Source organism: Dendrobates tinctorius, unplaced genomic scaffold (genome assembly GCF_039654945.1).
Source record: "Dendrobates tinctorius isolate UK_male_01 unplaced genomic scaffold, ASM3965494v1 ptg000011l, whole genome shotgun sequence".
NCBI lineage: Eukaryota > Metazoa > Chordata > Amphibia > Anura > Dendrobatidae > Dendrobates > Dendrobates tinctorius.
This window is the reverse complement of record NW_027361679.1, coordinates 90,774,155-90,795,115: the sequence shown is the minus strand read 5'-3', so window position 1 is coordinate 90,795,115 and position 20,961 is coordinate 90,774,155. Positions and strand designations below refer to the sequence as shown.

Genomic DNA, 20,961 nt, shown 5'->3' with positions numbered 1-20,961 from the left:
TCTGATTGTCCTAACCTGGGTTTTTCAAATGTCTCCATGGGTTCAGTGATGGGCAGTGGATCACATCTGTATTCCTCTGGTTGGAGCCATGGTGACTTGACTGCTGTCCTGTAGAGTCTCTCTGTAGAAGGAGAGAGGTCCCTTTTAATACTGACAGCTGTCCTTCAGTCAGTTATGCACAGGTTTGGGGAAAGGTGGGAGGAGGTCATCTCATTGTTTGAGTGTACAGTTAGCCTAGAAATTTTGTCCTTCAATGTTTGCAGAACAGGCTGCATGGACTGATACAATAGGTAGTCAGCAGGCATTCACCAAAATAACAAACATCAACTGTTCAATTAACCTGTGACTTTGTACCCCAAAGATAGCAGAACAATAAGCTTTAAAGGCTGATACATTAGGTAATCAGCACCCACTCAAAAATTCAACAAACATTAATTGTACCTACAACAAGAGTCAACATTAAGGCTCATATGAACAATAGCTCATGTCCCTGGGCCTACAGAATAATATGTGTGGCAAATTAAAAATAAACGTGGTTTCGTCAAAATAAGCATTTTGTCCTGGGATTTGACTATTCTTTTTTGACCTATTGAGCTGTTTGGTTTGTCATTAAAAGAGTATTACTTTCCTCTGCATATTGGTTGTCTGACATGTTACTCAATAGGTTTGAAATTTGTTCACTGGCTGTGCTGCACTTTAATATTTTTTTTAGAGCCGGGGTATATTATGATATACAAGGCTATTCATCTCAGTGCAGGTGCACTAGTTCGTATATCTAGGGTGCCACCTTCTATGGTACACATGTTCAGTATCTGGTCAGTATATAAGGCTAGTTTCAGACTTGCTTTTTTTTGCAGCGCGTTTTTCCCGCAAAAAAACGCATTGAAAAAACGCATACATAAGCATACAACTGCTGCGTTTTTTTCAAGCATTTTTATGAGCATGCATGAAAAAAACGCAGCGTTTTTATGCGTTTGTATGCGTTTTTAGCGCGTTTTTACCGCGTTTGCGTTTTTTCCCAACATTTTTAGGTGGCCCCTCACACTACCCAAACCATGACTTTACTAACCCTAACCCTGACCCTAACCCTAACCCTGACCCTAACCCTAACCCTGACCCTAACCCTTAACCAAATCATACTTAACCCTAACCCAAACCCTAAACCCTAACTAACCCTAACCCTGACCCTAACCCTGACCCTAACCCTTAACAAAACCATACCTAACCCTGACCCTAACCCTAATCCCGACCCTAACCCTGACCCTAACCCTAACCCTGACCCTAACCCTTAACCAAACCATACTTAACCCTAATCCTGACCCTAACCCTGACCCTAATCCTTAACAAAACCATACTTAACCCTAACCCTGACCCTAACCCTGACCCTAACCCTTAACCAAACCATACTTAACCCTAATCCTGACCCTAACCCTGACCCTAATCCTTAACAAAACCATACTTAACCCTAACCCTGACCCTAACCCTGACCCTAACCCTGACCCTAACCCTGACCCTAACCCTTAACAAAACCATACTTAACCCTAATCCTGACCCTAACCCTGACCCTAACCCTTAACCAAACCATACTAAACCCTAACCCTGACCCAAAACCCAACCCTAACCCTGACCCTAACCCTAACCCTAAACCCCCTTAACTAACCCTAACTCTAACTCAAACCCCTAAATTCCATGGTTAAAAAAAAAAAACGCATATGCAAAAAAACGCTTACATGAGCATGCCAGTGCGCACATATGCGCATCCATAGGCTATAATGGCCATTTTTAGCGCAAAACGTGCGCATATGTGCGCATGCGCTTTTTTGCAGAGCCAAAAAATGCAACATGATGCGTCTGGAAAATCCAATCGCACACCCCAAAAAAACGCAGCGCATGAAAATCGCATACATGCGCTTACAAGCGCGCAGGTATGCGCACCCATGTTAAATATAGGGGAAAAAACGCATGCGCAGGTTAGCGTTTTTTTCCAGCGCTAAAAAACGCAAATGTGAAACCAGCCTAACATCAGTATTTGTAAGCCAAAACCAAGAATGGGTGAAAAATGCAGAAGTGGTGCATGTGCTTCTGTTATGCTTAGATGAGTTCCATTCCTGATTTTTGCTTACAAATACTGAGGTAAAAAAACTCACCAAATACTGAATGTGTGAACGCGGCTTTAGTCTCATTTTTGTCCTACCCTCCCTTTGGATTTATTTGGTTCTGGTCATCACTATCATTAGGCACATCTCTCTTTTTAATCTTTGTGATAGTGTTTTTCTATAATTTTGTGTTGTAGGGGTAATTTAATATAAGTTATATTTTAGGGCTAATTGCACCCCACACAATATTTTTTTTTCTGTTTGTTTTTCGTTTGATTCATAATTGGCAACTTGCAAAATTTGTCTTGGTCCTACCTTACAGTGGACTTTTTGAACTGAAAAGTCATAAAATTCAACAAAGACAGGAAGACCCTTTTTTACTTGGTACAAAATTTCTGAACCACATGCTCCATATTGAAAATTTTGTTGCAAAAAATGACAGTGAATACCACATGACAAAAAAAGAAAAGTGACTTCACTTGTAAGAACTTGTAAACGATGAAATGGGCTGCCTTCAGTGCTTTTTGTGCTGAGCACCACCATTGGTCTAATGAACAGCTGCATATTCCCTGATACGAAAAGTGTCGGTAGTGCCAATCCTTTGTTCTTTGGACTTGAGCATTTGCTGTGTTATACAGCTTTTATCCACCTATAACAACAGTCACTGGAGATGGCTCCAATACTGCACTGGAGATTATTATTTCACCACCAAAAAATAGAAATGCTAAAATTGCTGTTTTTCAGATGTCACACCTCTTTCTCCAAAAACAAATTCAATATAAAGTTAAAGCAATCATAACATTATATGAACCTGAAATTGTATCCATTAAAACATCAGCCCGCCAATTTAAAAAAAAAGAGTTCATATAGTGTATGGACGGAAAAATCAAAAAGTTCTTATTCTCAGAAAATTGTGATGCAAACTAAATTTATTTTTATTTTTTACAAATTTCTGATTTTTTTTTTACCGTTACACGTTTGGTATCATTCTGAAAATACCAACCTGAAAAATATCACCAGGTCATTTTTAATGCACTCTGGACTTCAGTTTATTCACCGTTTTACCCTCTTGGAATTTCTGCTTGTTTTACAGTAAATAATTATTATATTGTGATGTAACCATAAAAATTGGATGCCAAACTGTGGCCCCATGTGACATCCGATTTTTTTTTTTTTTTTTTCTCACACCCATCTGACTTCAGCCAGTGTGCAGTAAGAGATAAGAGGCTGCAGGAACAAGAAGGAGATGATGTGTAATTTCCTCCTGTGTAAGGCTAAGTTCACATTTGCGTATATGTGCGCAGCGTATCATCTGCGTGCCAAAACGCATGCTAGCGCAGTGTTTTTTATCCGCCTCAGCTGATGCATGGCGCAATAAATGCGGTGTTTGCATGCGTTTTTGCATCCTTTGCGTTATTTACAGTATGTGCATGCATTTGATAGGAAAATGCTTTTCCATGAGAATTTCCTTGACACAAGCCACGTCCAATGTTCGTGTCTCATGGAAATTCTGTATATAGACCCTTGTACAGATGAAATCCTCAACTTTTGCTGCTGTATCCAGCTGCAAGATGAATCTTGGCATGGAGAGCTATCGTAATCTGGATTTGAAATTGGCTGTTGCCTTTGCTGTGGCTTGTGAAGAAGAAAGAAGAAGAGAAAGACAGAGAAGACGTTGTCATTGATACTGGCAGCACCCCATCATTGAAGTCCGAGAGAGCCGTGGAGCCTACCACTCATTGTACACCAAGCTGCGTGCAAACCCTTAGACGTTTTTCGACTACACGAGGATGTCGGAACAGAACTTCGATGACTTGCTGCAACATGTCCGAAGATCCATCACCAGGCAGGACTCACAGCTACTTTGAGCAATTCCTGCTGAGGAACGTCTGTTGGTGACCCTAAGGTACGTAATTTTGAAAAAGAAACACCTGTCATTAATATTGTTATAAAAGCCTTGTACTGATTTTTTTTTTTTCACCATTTTCTGTTCCGCAGTTCCTGGCTATCGGTGAGACCTTATCATCTCTACATTTTCAATTCCGCATTAGAGTGTCCACCCTTTCTGGGATTGTTGGAGACACCTGCCGTGCTTTATGTGACATTCTCCATGAGGAATTCCTTCCTCAACCCACATCTGAACTCTGGCTGGAAAATGCCACAAATTTCCAGGACATTTGTAATTTTACTAACTGTTTGGGGCTGTGGACGGCAATCACATTCGGATTAGGAAACCTGCTGGAAGTGGATCTGAGTATTTAAATTACAAAAAATATTTTTATATTGTTCTCATGGCGATTACAGATGCTGACTGACAATTTGTCGCCGTGGACGTTGGCTCAGTTGGACGAGGAAATGACGCACAGACTTTCAAAAACTCTGACATGGGCCAACCTTTTGTATGGGAATAATTTCAATTTTTCACAGCCACGACCTCTTCCAAACACTGAAGGACCGACAATGCCATTTGTTGTGGTTGGGGATGAGGCGTTTCAAATGTGTGCCAACCTCCTAAATCATACTCAAGTCGGGACTTCAATCACACTAAACGCATTTACAACTACCGACTGACAAGGGCATGAAGAACTGTGGAGTGTGCCTTTGGATTGCTGGCATCTAAATGGCGCATTTTGGGAACACCCATCAATCTAAAAACTGAGACAATTGTTGAGGTTGTGAAAGCGTGTGTTGTTCTGCACAATTGCATCCTGGCAAAAGAGCAACCCAACTTAAAACTTGATGAACCTGTTGCTACCACATTGCAAGATTACCAACATCACCCACTGAGGACAGCAGTGTAAGTTGCCCAAACGAGGGATAAATTTGCTGCCTACTTTGTTTCTGATATTGGATGTGTGGTATTGTAAGACGAAATGGTTTAAGCCGCTAATAATTAAAATGTACCTGTAATGTTTGCTGACTTTAATACTAACACCTTCACTGTTACTTTAATACTAAACACCTTGACTGTAACACCCATTAATACTTAATTCAAAAATAAACACATGTTTAAATAAAGAGATAAAGAAAACACAGTCAGACAGGGATTGTGAAAAAAAATAATTTTTATTAACAAAAATAAAAACAAAGTTTAATTTAACACTTCCTGGACCTGCTCATTCTGAAGAACACATTCGTATCAAACGCATGCGGACGCATGTCCTTGCATACCAATGCGTTCCCATAGACGGTAATGCAATGTTTTGACGCACTTCATCCACAATTATCTGCATGTGTATGGCTGCGCTTATTTGACGCCTCAAGAAATTCAACATGTTGCGTCCGCCGCACACCACGAAACGACGCATGCATCCGAAAGGGAACGCATGCAAGCGCTTGTTCCTGCGTACACCATGTTAAAAATATGTACGCATGATGCATGCGGATCTATGCGGATCAAACGCTGAGCACAGATATGCAAATGTGAAACCAGCCTAAATCTTGCAGTTTATCACAACTGCAAAATACATAGAAAATGTAGAGAAAAAACAAAAAAATCTAAAAAAAAAAAAAATATTCCCTTTTTCTCTCATGTCCTTTATTGGGCCAAAAAACATACACCTAATTGGAATTGCCCGGTCTGTAACAACTCAAACTATAAAATCTAGCATGTTACTTCCCTCTCCCTATGAACAGCGTAAAATAATAAAAAATAAAACAATGGTAAAATCATTTTTTTCATTGGATTTATTGGTAAAAAGGGGATCAAATATAAACGCTAATTATCCCACTTAGTGACCATAAAAAAAAGTCAGAATCGCTGTTTTTTGTTTTAATATATTTATTGTTTTTTTAACAAGTATACAAAACAGAGCCCCCAAATTATAGCTTAATAATACAGCGGGAAAAACAGCAGATTAACATCTGGTGCTATAATAAAACACTCCCCTCACAGACCAATCATGAAATGAAAGTCAGTTTCCTACATAGCGACTCTCCATCAATTTCCCAAGGAATTTAAAAGTCCAACCTTAATTTTCCCAAGGTCCCCTGCAATTCTTCCATGAGGTACCAACTTGCCCCTCGGAAGGGAAGGAAAATCGACCAGATATCTGACCTAGAAAGTAAATTCGTTATAAACCTCCTCCATTTAGTGAAAAATTTCTCCGCCTCTTTATCCACATCTCTCTCCGCTTCGATCCTTTCAGAAATTAGGGCCCTGCGAGCCTCGTCCACCACATCTTTAATCGTGGGGACCATTGAGTTCAGCCATCCCCTGAGTATGATTCTTTTCGTCACTAATGCAATCATGTGGAACATCTGCGTATCTGATTTTCCCAATGTAAGTTCTCCTAAACAGTGAAAAATCCAGATCTTTGGATCTAATGCCATCCAGACTCCTATCATATCTTTCATTATCCTTTAGACCTCTTTCCAAATTCCCTGTATTTCCCTACAATCCCATAGTCCATGCAGCATATCTGTGTCCTGTATCTTGCATTTGGGGCAAAATTGGATTCTATCAACCAAGGTACCTCTAGATGGAATATTGAACCCCATAATATAATCCTGAAGTATGAATCTCTATCTTTCATTAATTATATTTTCACGTACTGCTTTCCAGCCCCCTCAAATTTTGTCCCCTGTCTCTGAATCCCCAAGTTGGCGCTCCCAGCCCCTGAATATTTTCTTTGTACTCGAGGGTAACAGGTGCCCCCCAAGTATCGCATAGATGGAGGATGAATCGCAGTTTAAGGCTGTGTTCACGTCGTGGTTTTTTCCTGTTTTCGCGGCGGTTTTAAACGCGCGATTTTGCCGTGAAAACACGAAAAATAAGCATCCCATGCATTCCTATGGGATTCTGCAATGCTGTGCTAATGCTGCGTTTTTTTCTGCGGCGGAATTGCTTCACGGTAAAAAACGCAGCATGCTCATTAATTTAGCGGAATCGCGGCGATCCCGCACCCATAGGAATGCATTGTTCTGCTTACTTTCCGCATGTGGCTGTGCCCACCATGCGAAAAGTAAGCAGAACATTTGTGGATGGTACCCACGGTCCGGAGGAGAGGAGACTGTCCTCCGGGCTTTGGGAACCATATCCCTGTAAAAAATAGAATTTTAAAATAAAAAATATTGTTATTCTTACCTTCCGGCGTCCCGCGCAGCCTTCCCGCCTCTCTCCACGCTCCCAGTCCCAGTAATCCTTTGCCAGAATGACCGCGATGACGTTACACAAAGGATTACTGGGAGCGTGGAGAGAGGCAGGAAGGCTGCGCGGGACGCCGGAAGGTGAGAATAACAATATTTTTTATTTTTTTTAATTATTTTTTACATCCTATCTTTTACTACTGATGCTACATAGACAGCATCAGTAGTAAAAAGTTGGTCACACTCGTCAAACACTATGTTTGTCTAGTGTGACCAACCTGTCAATCAGTTCTCCACGCGATGCTACAGATTGCTTGGAAAACGCTAGCATTCTGCAAGCTAATTACGGTTGCAAAACGCTAGTTTTTCCGCGGGAAAATCTCAGGAATTTAAATGCGATTTTCCTGCGACATGGAATCCGGAATTCTCGCTGTAATTTCCGCGAGAGTTCCGCTACGTGTGCACATAGCCTTAATGTCACATTGTCTCACAAAAGAAGAAATGAAAAACAATCACAAAGTCACATACTGTATACCCCAAATTGATATCAATAAAAACTACAACCTATATGGCAATAAAATTAACAATTTTCCCTTTTTACAATCTGCTGTACATTGATTTCTTGAAGAGTCTTTTTGATAAATGTCTTCACAGGTCATTTTCGACTAGGGTCACTTCAGTATTTCTTTTGTACTAATACCTCAGGGGTTCTAAAAATTCAATATGGAGACCAAAAAAACATTCCTGCAAAATTTGTGCTCCAAATGGCGTTCCTTCCCTTCTGAACCTTGCCGTGTGCCCAAACAGTAATACACTACCACATTTAGGGTATGTTCCCACGTAGTTTTTAGTCTCTGCGGATTTTGTAGAGAAAACCGCAGGAAATCCGCAGGACAAAGTGCTGCGGTTTTTCTGCGGATTATCTGCGGATTATCTGCGTTTTTTCTGCGGTTTTACACCTCATAATGGATGAGGTGTAAAACCGCAGCGTTTCTGCACCAAACAATTGACATGCTGCGGATTGTAAACCGCAGCAAAACCGCGCGGAAAAAAACGCAGCATGTGCACAGCTTTTTTTTATTTCCATAGGAAATCTGCTGCGTTTCTGCAGAGCCAAAAACGCTGCGGAAACGCAGCAGAATCCGCAGCGTGTGCACATACCCTTAAAGTATTACTGCACTCTACAGGTTCCAATTTTACATCTACATAATATTGTAAATAACATAATTTTTTATTTTCACAAGCCAATGGTAAAAAAAATTTGAGACACACCTGTAGTATAAAACTTGATTTATTGAGGGGTGTAGTTTCCAAAATGGGGTCAGTTCTGGGAGTTTTACTCTGCACTAATACTTCAGAAGGCTCTGCAATTGACTTCAATATAGCAAATAAAAATCGATCCAGCAAAATTTTTGCTCCGAATGGCGCTTATCTACTGATCCGTGCCATGCACAAACATCTGTTGAATTAAACCACATGTAGAGTATTGTCGTACTCTGCAGAAATTGGGTAATAAGTTGTAGATTGTTTTTTTTCTCATATTCTCATTGTGAAAAATCAAACTTTAGCCACTAACACATTTTTAGGAATTTTTTATGAAGCGTCATCTTGAAGCAAAGTTGCATGAAAGTGCTGAGTGTTTTTTGGACAATGTGCCAGGTCTCTCCTTTCAGAAAATATATAGTTAAGAGGGTCTAATATTAACTTTTTAGTTTGTAATTTAGATTTTTTTGTTTGTATATGTAACAAATGCAAAAATGTCCTTGCTACCCGAGGCTTAAAATTATGAAAAACATCGGGCAGCAAAAGTATTATTAGTTTAAGTAACTGATAGCCACATTAAAATCTTTGCTTGCCACTGTATTCCTAGGAAAAAATGTTCTGCAATAAGAGAAAAAGACTGTACGAGCAATAATTACTGACGTGGCAACAGGAAGGGAATTCTCTCAATGATACCCTAAAATAAAAATAATTAATTAACCCCTTCACGACCAATGACGCCACATAGGCGTCATGAAACCTGGTTCAAATCTGACCAGTGACGCCTATGTGGCGTCATGACTTCAAAGCCCCCTTGCGGGTCGGGTGACCGGGGTCACTGAAAGGTCACCCGACCCGCAGATACAGGGGGCTTTGTAATTCACCACAGGGGGCGTGGCTTCGCCCCCACGTGGCTACGATCGCTCTGATTGGCTGTTAAAAGTGAAACAGCCAATCAGAGCGATAGTAATATTTCATCAATGAAAATTGATGAGATATTACAATCCAGCCATGTCCGACGCTGCTGTAGCATCGGACATGGCTGGACACCGATTCCACCCCCCCCACCGGCGATCGCCCCCCCGCAACTGAATGACAGTGGCGATTTGCCGCCGCTGTCATCATCTGCCCCCCTCCCATTCCCTCTGCTCCCCGCCAGCCTCCGATCCCCCCCTCACCCCCCCCGGTACCTCCTGAGTCCTCCCATCCCTCCCGGTGTCCCTCGGGTCCGGATGATGGGCGCCGCCATCTTTGAAAATGGCGGGCGCATGCGCAGTGCGCCCGCCTGAATCTGCCGGCTGCAGATTCCATTCTTTCATTTTGATCACTCTCACAGTGATCAAAATGAAAGAAAAAGTAAATAAACCCCCCGATTATCACCCCCATAGGTAGGCAGAACTAATAAAATAAAGAAAATATTTTTATTTTTATTTTTCCATTAGGGTTAGGGTTAGGGTTGAAAAGAGGGTTAGGGTTGAAAAGAGGGTTAGGGTTAGGGTTGAAAAGAGGGTTAGGGTTAGGGTTGGAAAGAGGGTTAGGATTGGAAAGAGGGTTAGGGTTGGAAAGAGGGTTAGGGTTGGAAAGAGGGTTAGGGTTGGAAAGGGTTAGGGTTGGAAAGAGGGTTAGGGTTGGAATTAGGGTTAGGGTTGGAATTAGGGTTAGGATTAGGGTTCGGGGTCTGTTGGGGATAGGGTTATGGTTAGGGTTGGAATTAGGGTTAGGGATGTGTTGGGGTTAGGGCTGTGGTTAGGGGTGTGTTGGGGTTAGGGCTGGAGTTAGAATTGAGGGGTTTCCACTGTTTAGGCACATCAGGGGGTCACCAAACGCGACATGGTGCAACCATTGATTCCAGCCAATTTTGCGTTCAAAAAGTTAAACGGTGCTTCCTCCCTTCCAAGCCCCGACGTGTGCCCAAACAGTGGTTTACCCCAACATATGGGGTATCAGCGTACTCAGGAATAATTTCACAACAACTTTGGGGGTCTAATTTCTCCTGGTACCCTTGGGAAAATAAAAAATTGGGGGCTAAAAAAATATTTTTGTGGAAAAAAAATTTTTTTTAATTTTCACGTCTCTGCGCTATAAACTTCTGTGAAGCACTTGGGGGTCCAAAGTGCTCACCAGGCATCTAGATAAGTTACTTGGGAGGTCTAGTTTCCAAAATGGGGTCACTTGTGGGGGGTTTCTATTGTTTAGGCACATCAGGGGCTCTGCAAACATAATGACGACCGCAGACCATTCCATCAAAGTCTGCATTTCAAAACGCCACTACTTCCATTCCGAGCCCTTACGTGTGCCCAAACAATAGTTCCCCCCCATATATGGGGCACCAGCGTACTCAGGACAAACTGTACAACAACTTTTGGGGTCCAATTTATCCTGCTACCCTTGTGAAAAAAAAAATTGCTGGCTAAAAATCATTTTTTTTGAGGAAAAAAAAATATTTTTTATTTTCACGGCTCTGCGTTATAAACTTCTGTGAAGCACTTGGGGGTTCAAGGTGCTCACCACACATCTAGATAAGTTCCTTAGGGGGTCTAGTTTCCAAAATGGGGTCACTTGTGGGGGGGTTCCACAGTTTAGGTACATCAGGGGTTCTGCAAATGTAACATGATGCCCGCAGACCATTCCATCAAAGTCAGCATTTCATAATGTCACTACTTCCCTTCCGAGCCCCGATGTGTACCCAAACAGTGGTCATCCCCCACATATGGGGTATCAGCGTACTCAGGACAAACTGGACAACAACTTTTGGGGTCCAATTTATCCTGCTACCCTTGTGAAAAAAAAAATTGCTAGCTAAAAATCATTTTTTTTGAGGAAAAAAAAATATTTTTTATTTTCACGGCTCTGCGTTATAAACTTCTGTGAAGCACTTGGGGGTTCAAGGTGCTCACCACACATCTAGATAAGTTCCTTGGGGGGTCTAGTTTCCAAAATGGGGTCACTTGTGGGGGGGTTCCACAGTTTAGGTACATCAGGGGTTCTGCAAATGTAACATGATGCCCGCAGACCATTCCATCAAAGTCAGCATTTCATAATGTCACTACTTCCTTTCCGAGCCCCGACGTGTACCCAAACAGTGGTCCCCACCCACATGTGGGGTACCAGCGTACTCAGGACAAACTGGACAACACATTTTGGGGTCTAATTTATCCTGGTACCCTTGTGAAAATAAAAAATTGCGCACTAAAAAATAATTTTTTGAGGGAAAAAATTTTTTTTTTATTTTCACGGCTCTGCGTCATAAACTTTTGTGAAGCACTTGAGGGTTCAAGGTGCTCACTACACATCTAGATAAGTTCCTTAGGGGGTCTAGTTTCCAAAATGGGGTTATTTGTGGGGGAGCTCCAATGTTTAGGCACACAGGGGCTCTCCAAACACGACATGGTGTCCGCTAACGATTGGAAGTAATTTGCATTTCAAAAAGTCAAATGGCGCTCCTTCCCTTCTGAGCCCTGCCGTGTGCCCAAACAGTGGTTCCCCCCACATATGGGGTACCAGCGTACTCAGGACAAACTGGACAACAAGATTTGTGGTCCAATTTCTCCTGTTAGCCTTGTGAAAATTAAAAATAGTGTGCTAAAAATCATTTTTGAGGAAAAAAAATTATTTTTTATTTTCACTGCTCTGTGTTATAAACTTTTGTGAAGCACTTGGGGGTTCAAAGTGCTCCCTACACATCTAGATAAGTTCCTTAGGGGGTCTAGTTTCCAAAATGGGGTCACTTGTGGGGGAGCTCCAATGTTTAGGTGCACAGGGGCTCTCCAAATGCGACATGGTGTCCGATAACGATTGGAGCTAATTTTCCATTCAAAAAGTCAAATGGTGCTCCTTGCCTTCCGGGCCATGCCGTGCACCCAAACAGTGGTTTATGACCACATATGAGGTATCTGTGCACTCAGGAGAAATTGCTCAACAAATTTTAGGATCCATTTTATCCTGTTGCCCATGTGAAAATGAAAAAACTGAGGCTAAAAGAAAATTTTTGTGAAAAAAAAAGTATTTTTTTTTTTTTTACAGATCAATTTGTGAAGTACTTGGGGGTTCAAAGTGATCACTATGCATCTAGATAAGTTCCTTGGGGGGTCTAGTTTCCAAAATGGGGTCACTTGTGGAGGAGCTCCAATGTTTATGCACACAGGGGCTCTCCAAACACGACATGGCAACCGCTAAATATTCCAGCATATTTTCCATTCAAAAAGTCAAATGGCGCTCCTTCCCTTCTGAGCCGTGCCGTGCGCCCAAACAGTGGTTTATGACCACATATGAGGTATCGTTGTACTCAGGAGAAATTGCCCAACAAATTTTAGGATCCATTTTATCCTGTTTCCCATGTGAAAATGAAAAAATTGATGCTAAAAGAAAATTTTTGTTGGAAAAATTAAAATGTCCATTTTTTCTTTCCACATTGCTTTAGTTCCTGTGAAACACCTGAAGGGTTAATAATCTTCTTGAATGTAGTTTTGAGTAGCTTGAGGGGTGCAGTTTTTAGAATGGTGTAACTTTTGGGTATTTTCTGCCATATAGACCCCTCAAAGTGACTTCAAATGTGAGGTGGTCCCTAAAAAAAATGGTTTTGTAAATTTTATTGTAAAAATGAGAAATCGCTGGTCAACTTTTAACCCTTATAACTTCCTAACAAAAAAATATTTTGTTTCCAAAATTGTGCTGATGTAAAGTAGACATATGGGAAATGTTATTTATTAACTATTTTGTGTCACATAACTCTCTGGTTTAACAGAATAAAAATTCAAAATTTGAAAATTGCAAAATTTTCTAAATTTTCACCAAATTTCTGATTTTTTGACAAATAAACGCAAAAATTATCAACCTAAATTTACCACTAACATGAAGCCCAATATGTCACGAAAAAACAATCTCAGAATCGCTAGGATCCGTTGAAGCGTTCCTGAGTTATTACCTCATAAAGGGACACTGGTCAGAATTGCAAAAAATGGCCTGGTCATTAAGGTCAAAATAGGCTTGGTCATGAAGGGGTTAAATCCCTGCAGTAAGTAGTACATAGAGAAGATAAAGTACTTAACTGGCATTTTTGTCATCAGAAAAGTGATAAAGCCATCCCACTGTTACAGGGTTTTCCCAATCGGGATAATCCCTAGCTCTGGTAATTCACCTTGCTATGTGCCAGCTAAATACACTAGATGCACAACCCAACGGTGGGGGGAGCACCCAAATGTACAAAGTACTAAAACAAAACCGCAAAGTACTATTTACGTACTGTGATGCAGTGACCCCCTGTGACAGCTAGGGGGCGCTATATGGGTCATGCACACAAGCATCTCCATTAGTGTAATGGAGAAAGGATGAACGTCGGGATGGTAGATGACTGATATGTATCCCAGGGTGGGTGGCCCTGGGATGGAAGCTGAAATATGTGGTAATCAGCAGAGGTACTGCTGAGAGTTTGTTACTATGTGTCAGGGAAAGCTTCCAGGTGGCTGGTGAGACGGGTGGGACCAGTTACCTACAAACCCACCCAGGGGCGTGTGTCTGAACGCCCAGGATAAAGCCTGTGTGTGGCTGTGTGAAATAGGACCTGTGATGAGGTCATAGCTATGTGATCCGTATCTCACCGGTGTGCGTGGCTACGGACCATATAAGGTGACCAGGGTAGTTCATATAGGGGAGAGTGCCTGGATCTGATTGGTCCGTGTGGAAGGTCCTGGAAGGCCACGTGTGAGAGCAGAGTCTGTGACAGACTGCATTTGGGGTAGCCACTGTCCGGCTGTGGTTTGGGAACCGTGAGGCGACCTAGTGAATAAGGCACTGTCTGGAACGGTGAGCCCAGTGCAGCCACTTCCCTGAGAGAAAGGACTAACCAAGAGTCGGCATCTGGAGCAGGAGCTCCTAAGAGGTAACCCCGGACAGGGGGAATTAACTGAGACTGTAGAGCCTGATTGCTGGACAAAGCACAGCCTTTGTGAACACAGGGCTAAGGGAGCGGAGCTCCACTATGAACATTCGTTTGGTCTGCTGTAAGACTGTTATCATTTCTTCATGCTGCTATGGTTTATGCCATGTACAATAAACCGTATGGACTATGTTATGTGAAAAACCTGTGCCGGACCTGGTTTATCTGCAGCCAAGTGAGTGTCCCCAATACACTCAGTGAGCGCTACATTACAGTACTTACTGCAGGGTATTTATTCATTGTTTTAATTCTAGGTTATACGATGGCCACAGTGTGAATGTGCACCTACACATTACATTTACACCAACAGGTGTACTGGCCCATGACTTCTATTTTGCTTTAATTCCTTTGAAAACTATATGGCCCTGATTTATTAAGAATTGTGTTTCGTATGACAGACTTAATGAGAAGCATGCAGAAAGAAGATGCATCAAATTCATTAAGCGAAGCTCTCCACTTAATGAATTTGGCACATCTTATCAGTAACGTTTTCCTCCGTGCTCCTTGCCAGAAATGTCATTATCCAATGTTTTTCACGTCAGTTTTGTGGTGTAACACTTTGATTTATTGGCTCCTATATTGCTTAAAAAAATCTATACAATATACTAAACATTATGATACACTATTTTTGAGAAAGTGCACTTCTCAGAAATGATCAGTTGTCATTACCAATATCAAAATGTCAAACGCATTTAGGAATCAATATGACTGCACTTTTTGATGTCACTATTACAACACAGATTTCAAAATCTCTGTATGTTTAATGACTACAATTCATTACTTGTTTGTTAATCTCAGATACTTCTACCATTTTTCCTTAGGTCTGACAGCTCATTTAATTTTATGGCTTTCTTCTTCGTGAGTGGAGTGCAGTTTGTTTTATCCGTTATCCAAGCCATTGGGATTTCAGGATGGGGTGCCTGGTAAGAACATATTGTACATTTGTAGTTTGGACCAAATAATATGAAACAGATGATACAAGTCTTTCACAGTCTTCCTCTGTCCACCATAGCCCATCTGACACTATTTTAGTATCTGTGAACTTACATCCAAGTTTGGCAGTTAATTTTCGTCCCTAGAAATAAGGCATTATTTTTTCCGATTGGAAACTGCTTAGAGGACATGTAGACAGTTCAGTCCATTTAAGTAAAGAATAGATTTTTTTATAGAAAGGTCAGAGATCCATCTCCTTCCCTCAGAGCTGAACTCATATTCTCTACAATAAATTTACATGTTTCCCTTCCATAGGGTCCTCCAGTATCAAAACTCACTGTGGAAAATGTTCCTTTACTTTTTTAAAACATAGTCATGCTCTACAGTGTCCTACAATTACCTTACTGCATATTTATAGCACTTAGTTCAGTATATTATTCCCAGGCACCATTGTTGAAATTGTGCTCGCTTAGCAGGACCTCCCACTAGGTCCAAAAACAGTAGAAAACCAGGGCACCTTAGATGATTTTTATAAAATTTTGATCTTTATTCCAAATTTAAAAAGAAATCGCAATAGCGAGGAGACAAAATAAGGCATTGGTTCAACCATGTGGCTTTTATCAAGCCTAAAAATACAGTCACAGTACGCGGACATACAAACAGTGCTTTACATAACACAAGGTTAATGATCTGTTCCTCCTCTAAGCCCATCTGATTAGCCATTGTAACCATCTAGTACGTAGAATAAACAACAGTATTAAAATCACTCTAAAATATAAATACTTATGGTATAGAAATGGGGGTGGTTGGAGCTTACCACGCTTGTAAGAATTGGAGTCCATGGGAGGCAAAACCGGTGGGTACCATGTCTCCAGTTGATGTGGCACTCTAGAATCTAGAATTTCTGCCTTAGAGTGTCAAGCCTGACATGCCAAGGTGAAGAGGCTTGACATGTCAATCTCTGTTTTTTGAAGGTTTTTTTAACAATTTGGAATAAAGATCGAAGTTTTATAAGGATCATCTAAGGTACCTCGGATTTTTCTGGATTGCATACTCATAGCAGGGATATTAAAAAAGTTTCCCAAGGACTCACCTGTTGATGACCTATCCATAAGATAAATCTAGCTGCAGCCCAATGATATATCACTTGTGGTGAAGACAAATGCAGGTCCCCAGCTTATCCAATAGATTGGTCATAAATTTGCGAGTCCCAAACAACACCATCAAAATCTGCATTCCCAAGAATGCTGTCACTTTTGCTTAGTTTTTATTGTTACGGACACATCATTGTTTAGGAATATTGTATATCTGTGCCATTCATCTGAATAAAGTTGCAGAAATGTCTGCACTTTTCACAAAAACAACTTTATTTAGATGTATGGAGCTGGCGTTACGTCCCAGAAACCTTTTCATCAAATCTGCCACGTGTGACTTTACCCAAAAAAAGACTGTAAACTCAAACACTTAAGACTATGTTCACATCCACATTTTGTAGCTTTTGTTTTTAATGGAAGTCAAGGAGTAGTGCCTTATACATTATATGCAAAGGCTCCGGATGGACCCACTGACTTATAAAGACAGTCCATCTGAGCTCACCAAATTTTGATAAGGAGCATTGCACTGTGTTCGTCATCACATCTGACAAAATTGCAAAAGAAGCAAAGATTGAACTATCTGTTATTGTAATTGTAAGATCTTTCTGTTGCAGTGGTTGGCTGGCTGCTGGATCCTTTTTCGGCACTAATGTAGGGGCAGCAATAGTGATGCTGTTTCCTGCCGTGATGTTTACGGTTAGCGCTGTGGTGACAGCTTTGGCATTGCTCCGAGTAAGTACACGTTGTAAAAAATTTTTTTTAGGAAGCTGACAGAAAAAAATTACTTTTACCTTTGACATTGAATTCATAACCAAACTTAAAAACTTTTGAGACTGAAACAAATTTTGGTTTCCACACTGTTTTCTGCTTCACTGATTTTAGATGTTTTAGGCAGATGTTTCTATGGTTAAATTGAAGTATAATTATAATTTTTTCATACGTTTCTATATTTTTTTAACAAGTTTATGTGAAGATTCAATGTTTACAGTGTTGTCCCGTATTCCCTTCTTTTTCAAGTCTTCTGCAATTCACCTTGACATGCTGTATAACAGCTCTTGGGTCAAATCCTGTGTGATGACAATCCATTCTTATCCAATCAATCCTTGGAGTTAATCACAATTCCCGTTTTTGTTTGTCCATCCGCTTTTTTAGGACTGACCACAGACTGTCAATGGGATTGAGACCTGGGGAATTTCTTGGCCGTGGACTCAAAATTTCAATGTTTTGTTCACCAAGCCACTTGGTTACCACCTTTTCCTTGTGACATTTATCTCAATCGCAAATCTTTTGACCATGACAGTATATACCATAAAAGCCATGTCAATTTGGATAGTTTTACATCTTTGTTAAAATAATTATCCCATACTACTTGCCTTTTGCATTACCCTGCAATATACACATCTTTAGGTATTATTAAATGGGTTGTGTAGCTTTGGGGCCACACCTTCTCAAAGAGTTTTCTTTATATTCATGACTATGAAAATTGTAGATTCACTCTGAGGGCATCAAAACTAAGAATTAACACATGTGGAATTATATAATTAAGGCCTCTTTCACACATCAGGTTTTCGGCGTCAGGCGCGATCCGGCGCTTTTGACTAAAACTTGATCCGGCGAAATGCAATGCCGGATCCGGTTCCCCCCCATTGACTTGCATTAGAGCCGGATCGAGCCGGATGGCCATGCGTTTCATCCGATTTTCGCCGGATCCGGCAATGTGACGCGATCCGGCGTCTGGAAAAAACGGCTACTGTAACGTTTTTTGTCTCCGGCGAAAAAGCCGGACACGCCGGATCCGGCGTGTCCGGCTTTTTCATACAATGAAAGCCTATGAGCGCCGCAATGCGCCTGATCCGGCGACAGCCGGATCCGGCGGCCAGATCCGGTTTCTTTGGTCTGAGCATGCTCAGTAGCTCTGCCCACAGGACATATATAAAAGCAAGACAATGGGACCCTCAGCCACACCCAACATGCCACCCAAGCCAAGAACCAGGAGCAGGAGAAGGCAGCAGACATCTGCAGCAGCAGCACCATCAGCACCACCCCAAATGGAGCAGCATGCTGAACAATGGGAGGGGAGTCCAGCAGCAGATGAGAGACGGTAATTATCAAATCCCCCATTCCTCCAAACTAGGGCTATGGAATATCAAGATATTCATTGGCCCTTTGTTTCTCTTTATTCAACAGCCGCCCAATAGATGCAGCAGCAGCAGCAGCAATGGCAGCAGCAGAAACACCACCCACAGCCATGGAGTCTGGCCATGAGGAAGACAGCACATCTTCTGGGAGCCCTCCCTCACATCGTCAGCGTTTGACAGTAAGTTTTTATTTCCAAAATCCATCATCTCTGTAATATATGTGTATTCATTGCCTTTTATTTCAAAACAGGAATCACAAGATAAAGAGGAGCTCCCAGAAGAAGAAGGAAGGGGTGGACAGACACTTGGAGTGGGCTCACAATTGGTAAGTTTTTTGCATCAAACGCAGAAACACAACATCACACTACACACAACACATAGAAAACAATGTTCTGCAGACCACACACAGCAAACAAATGCCTACATCCAAAGACATAACATTTTTTGTTTTCTTCTCTAGTCTTCCCAATCTGGTGCTCGGCCAAGAGGTCCTCGCAGTGCCTCCCAGGGTCGTCGGCGACAGCAACGCGGCGGTCACCAGCGTGTAAGTATAAATATTTTTGCTTTGTTTTTTTTGCACTTTTTATTTCATTTCTTTTGTGGAGGCTAATTATGTTATTTTTGTCTTTTTCTTTAACAGCCTTCACAGCGTGCTCCCGACTCTGACGGTGAGGATGGAGGGATTGATGTGGACCGCCTCATCGATCTCGTCAGAGAAAGGGAGCCGCTCTGGAATATGGCTGACCGCCGCCATGCTGACCTGATCGTTACCCGACGACTCTGGGAGGAAATCTGTTCGCTCCTTGTGGACCGCTGGGAGGACCTCGAAGCTCGGGCCCAGATTAAAGAGCGTAAGTATATACAGTACCGGTTGCTTGATTTAAACCAGTGTTTCCCGAACTCCAGTCCTCGTGGTCCCCACGGATCATGTGTTCAGGATTTCTATTTACTTTGGAAATCCTGAAAACATGACCCCTGGGGACCATGAGGACTGGAGTTTGGGAAACACTGATGTTGTATACTAACCACTTTGTCCTTTCTCGTTTCAGGGGAGAGAATTGTGAAGCGGTGGCGGTCTGTGAGGGATCGTTTCAAGAAGGAGTTCAATAAAGAGATGCGGGCCCCGAGTGGATCTGGAGGACGCAGGAGCAAGTACAAGTACGCACGAGCCCTGTCGTTCCTCCGGGAGACAATGCTCACCAGAAGGTAAATATTACACACCACATGTGACAAAAAAATGTTTAGATGTAACTTTTTTTTTTCAGCCAGGGCCATACCATGTCACTATTTTAATTGTTTTTTTTCTCTTTATTCCACAGCACGGTGAGCAGCACTCGGGAGCCTGCACGATTGGACCCTTCTGAGGCGATCCCTGAGGAGACCGGCACCGAGGGACACTTCGACCGCCCCGGTACATCTGCACCTTCCCAGCCTTCCCACACATTCGACCCATCTGTCCCATCCACCAGCACAGGAGCATCGTGGCCGCCTACATTACATGAAGCTGCTGGTGAGGAGATCGCTTTCCCTTTACCCCACCCTTCTGCCCCTGCCACCTCTAGTACACCTGCGGGTACTGGGCGGCAGCGGCAGAGGGGTCAGGAAAAGACTTATGCGCCAGAGTTCTTGCATCTGAATGCATCTTTCCAGAACTGTCTAAAAGTCTTGTCAGAGCAAATCTCCGCAGGCTATCAGCAGAGCAACTCCAGCATTCTGGAGGTGAAGACACTTGAGAGGCGTCTGTAATTTACATCATAGGTAGACCTCAACTATGGGAGACAAACTGAGAAAAAAAAATCCAGAAAATCACATTGTCTGTTTTTTTTTTTTTCATTTTATTTGCATATTATGGTGGAAAATAAGTATTTGGTCAGAAACAAAATTTCATCTCAATACTTTGTGATATATCCTTTGTTGGCAATGGCAGAGGTCAAACGTTTTCTGTAAGTCTTCACAAGGTTGCCACACACTGTTGTTGGTATGTTGGCCCATTCCTCCATGCAGATCTCCTCTAGAGCAGTGATGTTTTTGGCTTTTCGCTTGGCAACACGGACTTTCAACTCCCTCCAAAGGTTTTCTATAGGGTTGAGATCTGGAGACTGGCTAGGCCACTCCAGGACCTTGAAATGCTTCTTACGAAGCCACTCCTTCGTTGCCCTGGCGGTGTGCTTTGGATCATTGTCATGTTGAAAGACCCAGCCACGTGTCATCTTCAATGCCCTTGCTGATGGAAGGAGGTTTGCACTCAAAATCTCACGATACATGGCCCCATTCATTCTTTCATGTACCCGGATCAGTCTTCCTGGCCCCTTTGCAGAGAAACAGCCCCAAAGCATGATGTTTCCACCACCATGCTTTACAGTAGGTATGGTGTTTGATGGATGCAACTCAGTATTCTTTTTCCTCCAAACACGACA

At 42.0% G+C, this 20,961-nt stretch overlaps 1 protein-coding gene across 4 annotated transcripts in view; it reads left to right on the top strand.

Moving 5' to 3' along the window:
- SCAMP4 (secretory carrier membrane protein 4) overlaps positions 1-20,961 on the top strand; it is a 99,366-nt gene that overhangs the window by 57,292 nt on the left and 21,113 nt on the right. For all 4 annotated transcript variants that reach the window (XM_073544740.1, XM_073544731.1, XM_073544751.1 and 1 more), the window contains 2 exons: positions 15,201-15,302; positions 17,021-17,138. In XM_073544740.1, coding sequence (XP_073400841.1) covers positions 15,201-15,302; positions 17,021-17,138 — 220 coding nt within the window. The remainder of the gene's footprint in view (positions 1-15,200; positions 15,303-17,020; positions 17,139-20,961) is intronic.